Here is a 7,500-nt window from a genome sequence, read left to right as displayed (position 1 = left end):
CTCACTTGCGCTGCTTCTTCTCCAGGTCGTGGTTGCGGCTCTGCTGGCCTTCCAGGTGCAGCTTGGTGTCCTGCAGCTCGGAGCCCAGGCGCTGGCACTTCTTCTTCAGCTGCTGCAGCGAGCGATGAGACTCATCCTGGTCCGCTTGGAGGTCTGTCAGCTGGGGGAGAGGGAGAGGGGACAGTGGAGGCAGGAAGAGAGAGAGAGAGGGAAAGAAGAAAGGAATAGGAGGAGAGAGGAGAGAGGGAGAGGGAAGGTAGGGGGAGAGGAGGGAGGGAGAGAGGAGGGAGGGAGAGAGGAGGAGAGGAGGGAGGGAGGGAGAGAGGGGAAAGGGAGAGAGTAGGGAGGGAGAGCATACAGTCAATTTTAGGCACATTTTAAGGCAAACAAAGCAGGCACCACCATGCCACATTACAGGACTGCCTACATGTGTAGGTGTGTGTGTGTGTGTGTGTGTGTGTGTGTGTGTGAGTGAGTGAGTGAGTGAGTGAGTGAGTGAGTGAGTGAGTGAGTGAGTGAGTGAGTGAGTGAGTGAGTGAGTGAGTGAGTGAGTGAGTGAGTGAGTGAGTGAGTGAGTGAGTGAGTGAGTGAGTGAGTGAGTGAGTGAGTGAGTGAGTGAGTGAGTGAGTGAGTGAGTGAGTGAGTGAGTGAGTGAGTGAGTGAGTGAGTGAGAGAGAGAGAGAGAGAGAGAATAGACAGAAGGAGGGAGGAGAGGGGAGTATCAGTTTGTTTATCTAAATAAATGTCTGTATAGTCTCTTTACCACACAAGTGTATATACAGGGGTATAAATGTTTAGATACTAGGGTAGATGTGTTTATATACACAGGTAGATGTGTTTATATACTAGGGTAGATATGTTTATATAATAGGGTAGATGTGTTTATATACTAGGGTAGATATGTTTATATAATAGGGTAGATGTGTTTATATACTAGGGTAGATGTGTTTATATACTAGGGTAGATATGTTTATATACTAGGGTAGGTGTGTTTATATACTAGGGTAGATATGTTTATATAATAGGGTAGATGTGTTTATATAATAGGGTAGATGTGTTTATATACTAGGGTAGATATGTTTATATAATAGGGTAGATGTGTTTATATACTAGGGTAGATGTGTTTATATACTAGGGTAGATATGTTTATATACTAGGGTAGGTGTGTTTATATACTAGGGTGGATGTGTTTATATAATAGGGTGGATGTGTTTATATACTAGGGTAGGTGTGTTTATATACTAGGGTAGGTGTGTTTAAATACTAGGGTGGACGTGTAATAGGGTAGTAATTGCATGTATTTCAGCATTTATAGTGCGGTTGTGTGTAGTTTGATAGGTGTGTGAGGTGTTTGCCTTCATTCACAGTCACACACACTTCTCCAGCTCCACACAGTTTCAGAGTCTTACCCTCCTCTCCACATGCCTCTTGGCCTGTTTCTCAGTCTCCAGCTGGTCGTCGAACTCCTGCTGCAGCCTCTTCTTGGTGAAGTCACTCTCACGGATGGCTCTCTCATACTTCAGCCTCCACTCTCCTCCTGTGAGACACACACACACACACACACACACAGACACAGACACAGACGCACACAAGCACAGACACACACACACAGACGCACACACACACACACACACACACACACACACACACGCACACCCACACGCACACACAGACACACAGACGCACAGACGCACAGACACACAAACACACACACAGTAGTTAAAGGGCATGGAGAGAAAAATGTATCAACAGATACCATCTACACTGATGATACAGTCCCATCTGATTAATTAATCATTTCCATGGGAGCATAAAATCAATGTGCAGTGATCTATGTTCCACTCTGTAAGCTTTTGCGTCGTATCATCAGTACCTGTGCTTGAGTCTCAGATAGGGTGTTTACACCTCACACACACGCACACACACACACACGTGCTTTTTCACTGTTTTTTTCAGTGACAAAAAAAGAGCCATGGCAGAAGACAGATTGCATGATATACAAACACTTTTTCCCAGAGCTAATACACACACACAGACACACGCACTTAAACATGTATACACACACACACCTATAGATACACACACACACACACACGCACACTCACACACACACACACACACACACACACACACGCACACTCACACACAAATACATACACACACACACACACACACACACACACACACCTTCTGCCGGTTTGGTTTTCTCTTTAGTGCACCTTAAGCTGGCAGCATATCCATGTATACTGAGGGCTCACATTTTATAATACATGGCAGTCATCACAAAAAGCAAGCTTCTTGATCTTCCTTCAAACAGGGTGGTGGCTCTGACTGCTTATGAAGTGAAGACACTAATAGTAACATTGACTTTTTCGGGGGGCACTGTGGCGCGAGCCAATAAGCCCCCCTTTATGGGCTACAATGCCCACGGGGACACAGGTTCGATTCCGGCCTGCGGTCATTTCCCGATCCTCTCTCCCCCTCTTCACTCCTCCTCACTTCCTGTCCAATTACTTCACTGCCCTATCCAAATAAAGGCTGAAAAGCCCATAAATAAATCTTTAAAAAAACATTGACTTTTTCACCCCACCTTAACTCTGCACTTGAGGCAAAAATGACTTCAGTACCACGGACAGCACCCGCATCCATTCAGCCCACGGGCTCAGCGTGTAGCACAGTGGTTCTTAACCTGGGTTCGATCGAACCCCAGGGGTTCGTTGAGCCACTTTCATGGGTTCGACAGGGGTCAAGACACACGCAGTATAGCCCGGTTCACACTAGCAATGTTGGGCCGTTTTTATACATACCTACGTTTGGAAAAAAAATCATATTTTATTTTTCAAATTACGAAGGGTTCCGCGAATACACTGATGAAGCTTGCAGGGTTCAGTACCTCCAAAAAGGTTAAGAACCACTGGTGTAGCACTTTATTAGCCGTAGAGTGTGAACAGCATGGGTGTGCTTTCAGTGTGTGTCTGACCTGGACGGCTCTCATATCCTCACAGACAGAGAGGCATTCCTTTCATGAGACATGAGGCGGCTAAATCTAAATGACATGAAAAACCCTGACATCAACCATCCATCTCTGGCCTAAGGAGAGAGTGTCTGCTGGCGGAGTCTAGATGTGTGGGTGTGTGTGTGTGTGTGTGTGTGTGTGTATATGTGTGTGTGTGTGTGTGCAGTGTGTGTGTGTGTGTGTGTGTGTGTGTGTGTCTGTGTGTGTGTGTGTGTGTGCGTGTGTGTGTGTGTGTGTGTTAGAGGGCTCTGGGTCCAGCGGAGCTCCAGCACAGGGCATGATGGACGCTTTGATCCCTGGGAATAGACTCTCATTTCTCTGGGAGATCTGAAGCCCTGCGCTCGCCCCCCCGGAGCAGCACAGGCAGGCTTAAGACCCCATCCATCATCATTTAACACACACACACACACACACACACACACACACACACACACACACACCCCATCCATCATCATTTAACACATCACTGCCAGAATTTGCATGGATTTATAATATCTTGTCAAGAAGAAAATCCTACGGTTAGTTAAGAACACTCTATCAGGGAAAGCTGTGACCCAGTTCTGTTCTGTTTTGATCCCACTCCCTAAGGATCCCTAAACCATCCGTACCTATTGTGGCATAGTGGAGGTGTATCCGCGATAGTGACGTATCGTGGGTGTCCTACTGGTGACTAGCCTGGCCGTTACCAGACTGTGACTCCATTTCATACGTAGGCTGGTGTCACCAGGCTAACTGGTGACAGGAAGGGGGAGACACGCTAATTTGGTTCACCTAGATATAGCCCCAGCAGAGAAGCTATCGGCAGAGCTGCCTTTTGTCTGTGGTGTGCGTGAGTCTCGTGAAAGCTACATCCAGCGGAGTGTTTGAAAGTGTGTGTGTGGGAAGATCCAAGGTAGGACGCGCTTCTTTATGAACTTTTATACACATGTCTTTTAGGTTATTACGTTGACGTGTTCGTTGATTTGGGAATATATGATTTGTAGCCTGCACAGAGTGCTGTAGCGTTTTATACCTTGGAGACGTGGGGAGTGACATTAGTGGAGAAGCTGGGTGAGTTTTCATGGGCCTTGTGCTATGTGTGGGTGATTTTAAAACAAGCTATGTATTTGTGAGCGTGTTTAAAGCAGATCAGAGACGACAGGACACAAGGCATTATAGGCAAGGATTTATAGGCATCGTGTGCGCCACTGTTTGTATCCCTTATTTAGTTTTGTATTGTTTGTGTCGCGCATATTCTGCCCTACAAAGCAAAAAGGCAGTAACTGCATTTTTTGGCGAAAATGAGTTATTGTGTTTTTTGTAACATTCAAAGCATTCTTTGTTTTGTAACAAAACATCTCATCTCAAATTTATGTCGTTTTGGAGAAAATTGTTGGGTGTTTGTACAGTAACTACAAAAACTGCTAGTAAAGCAAAGCAAAAAGGCAGTAAACGCCATTACTGTATTAAGTTACTGCCTTTTTACTTGGTATGGAACCTTCGGAAGTAGGAGTAATACAAAGTAATACAGAGCAAAAATACAGTAACTGTAAAAAGGGGGTAAAATACAATAAATTATAAAATTAGTAATATCTGAAAAGAATAAGGTTATACGGAGTAACAATACTGCCTCATGTCCAATAATCTACCTACAACTACTTGGGCTGGACAACAATATAACTTTAAGGTCATTTTTCTCAGTTTAGTGCTCTGTGCAGTTACTGCCTTTTTGCTTTGTAGGGCAGCATTGTTTTGTACTGTCTGTGAGTGTCTCGGAGTAGTGTATTGATGCTAATTAAAGATCGGATGTTTTTCTATACTTCTATACTCCAATCATCAGTTCATATCGACCTCACACTATGAGGGCTCTGTAGTCGTGTGGCAAGTAAGCTGATGGATATTAAACCAACGTGAGTCTGGATGATATTCAAGAATCTCCTTGCTCCGCCAGTGTATGTATGTTCCCCAGGCAGCTTGAGACCATCTAAACACACACCTATCTGACCATATCAACACACTCCGATCTGACCATATCAACACACACCGATCTGACCATATCAACACACACTGATCTGACCATATCAACACACACTGACCTAACCATATCAACACACACCTACTGCATCTGACCATATCAACACACACTGATCTGACCATATCAACACACACTGACCTAACCATATCAACACACACCTACTGCATCTGACCATATCAACACACACTGTCCTAACCATATCAACACACATCGATCTTACCATATCAACACACACCTACTGTATCTGACCATATCAACACACACCTACTGTATCTGACCATATCAACACACACCTACTGTATCTGACCATATCAACACACACCGATCTGACCATTTCAACACACTACCGATCTGACCATATCATCACACAAACCGACCTGACCATATAATCACACACTAATTTTTCCAAAGCTGAAACATTCCATCTTCACCCAAAGTATATATATATATATATATTAGTCTCTATATTTCATATACCATCTGTAACGACAGACACTTTTGTCCAAAAAACAGACAAATCATTTTTTTAAACTGAAAACTTAATTTGACGCGTGGCTCTGCCACTGATGTTCCGCTGGTGAGGGCTGGGAAGTGTCCAGAGTGTGCTGCTGTCTGTCTGCGTGTGTGTTCAGTTGGAGGAACGTACCGGCGTCATCGTCGTCGTCGTCTAGCTCCCCGTTGAACTCTGACGCCCGGAGGAGTCGAGCCTCCATCACCTCCATCTCCATCGACTCCATCTGTTTCTTCATGCCGTCAAACTTCGACGGAATTAAGACATCAAAAGGTCGACTTTTAGATCTCAAGTCATTGCCTCAAAGCATGTACTGAATCAGGATGTCTTTTATCTAGAGTAAGTCATTATTAGCTGTTGAGCAAAGATAGTCTTTAAAGCCATCGTACTTCACCTCAGTAAAATTTCAAAAATAACCTCAAAATACTTTCCTCTGCATCTTGATGTGTTCAATCTCATGTGTAAGTCATTATTGGATGTTGTGTGGGGTGTGTTTCGTCTACTTTCCTTTGCATCATGATGTGTTTAATCTCATGTGGTGTGTGTGTGTGTGTGTGTGTGTGTGTGTGTGTTTAATCTCATGTGTAAGTTATTATTGGATGTCGTGTGTAGCCAGCCTGAGAGGACACAGCTCAGGTGTTTTGATATGTAAGAGTGTGTGTGTGCATGCATGTGCGTGTGTGTGAGTGTGTGTGCAGTTGGTGGGGGAGAGGGTTCTTTGGATTGGAACTAGAATTCTCGACTGAGGATGGTTCGATTAAAAAATTAACACCAAACTGAACACTATTCATTGAAAGCTGAGGAATTCTTTTAAAGTGGTAAACCAAACACCCTCTGAAGTCCCGTCCCCCCCCCCCCCCCCCCACCCCCCCCCCCCCCCCCCGAGCCCCCCAGGTGTGTGTGTTTGTGTGTGTGTGTGTGTGTGTGTGTGTGTGTGTGTGTGTGTGTGTGTGTGTGTGTGTGTGTGTGTGTGTGTGTGTAGCTCAACCAGTGCAGAAACTGGTGGGGGTGAGGAAGTAACAGCACCAAGGTCATGAGAGCCATACCCAGAAAGGTATGTGTATGTGTGTGTGAGCTGTGCGTGAGGTATGTGTGAGTTCAGTGGTTTCTTTGTGAGGTGTGTGTGAGTTCAGTGGTATGTCTGTGAGTGTGTGAGTTCAGTGGTATGTCTGTGAGTGTGTGAGTTCAGAGGTGTGTGTGTGAGTGTGTGAGGTCAGTGGTATGTCTGTGAGTTCAGAGGTGTGTGTGTTCAGAGGTCTGTCTACCTGCATGTCCTTCACGTCCCTCTCCAGGCGTAGTCTCTCTGCCGTCTCTGACTCCAGCATCTGAGACGCTGACTCACCAGTGTTCCTCTCATCCGCCAGCTCTGCAGGACAGCTCTGTGATCTGAGGGAGTCCACACACACACACACCCACACACACACACACAACACACACACACAGACCCCCCCATACACACACACACACACACACAGACCCCCCCCATACACACACACACACACACACACACACACACACAAACACAGACCCCCCCCATACACACACACACACACACACACACACACACACACACACACACACACAGACCCCCCCAATACACACACACACACACACGAGTTAAACACAGAACGAGAGTGTTCTATTGACTATAGAGACTGACTGATGTATTTCTTTAAGCACAGACCGATTGTGTTCTAATGCGACCTAGGCCAAGCGTGCAGCAGCAGTATCCCCAGCATGCTTTGCTCTGGCGATGTCCTTACCCTGTTCTCCAGACGGTCGCCGTTGAGTCTCAGCTCGTTACGCTCCTTCTCCACTCTCTCAAGCTTCGTCTTCAGATGCTGGATCTCGTCCTGCTCATCCACACACACACACACACACACACACACACACACACACACACACACCACACACACACACACACACACACACACACACACACACACACACACACACACA

At 45.7% G+C, this 7,500-nt stretch overlaps 1 protein-coding gene across 1 annotated transcript in view; it reads right to left on the bottom strand.

The window, feature by feature from the left end:
• myo18aa (myosin XVIIIAa) overlaps window positions 1–7,500 on the bottom strand; it is a 91,826-nt gene that overhangs the window by 39,089 nt on the left and 45,237 nt on the right. Inside the window, 6 exon segments of the mRNA XM_080851332.1 lie at window positions 6–160; window positions 1,410–1,537; window positions 5,677–5,795; window positions 6,808–6,911; window positions 6,913–6,927; window positions 7,305–7,394. Coding sequence (XP_080707458.1) covers window positions 6–160; window positions 1,410–1,537; window positions 5,677–5,795; window positions 6,808–6,911; window positions 6,913–6,927; window positions 7,305–7,394 — 611 coding nt within the window.

The sequence above is a fragment of the Sprattus sprattus genome (assembly GCF_963457725.1).
Source record: "Sprattus sprattus genome assembly, chromosome: 1".
Classification (NCBI taxonomy): domain Eukaryota; kingdom Metazoa; phylum Chordata; class Actinopteri; order Clupeiformes; family Clupeidae; genus Sprattus; species Sprattus sprattus.
This window is presented reverse-complemented; position numbering and strand designations above follow the sequence as displayed.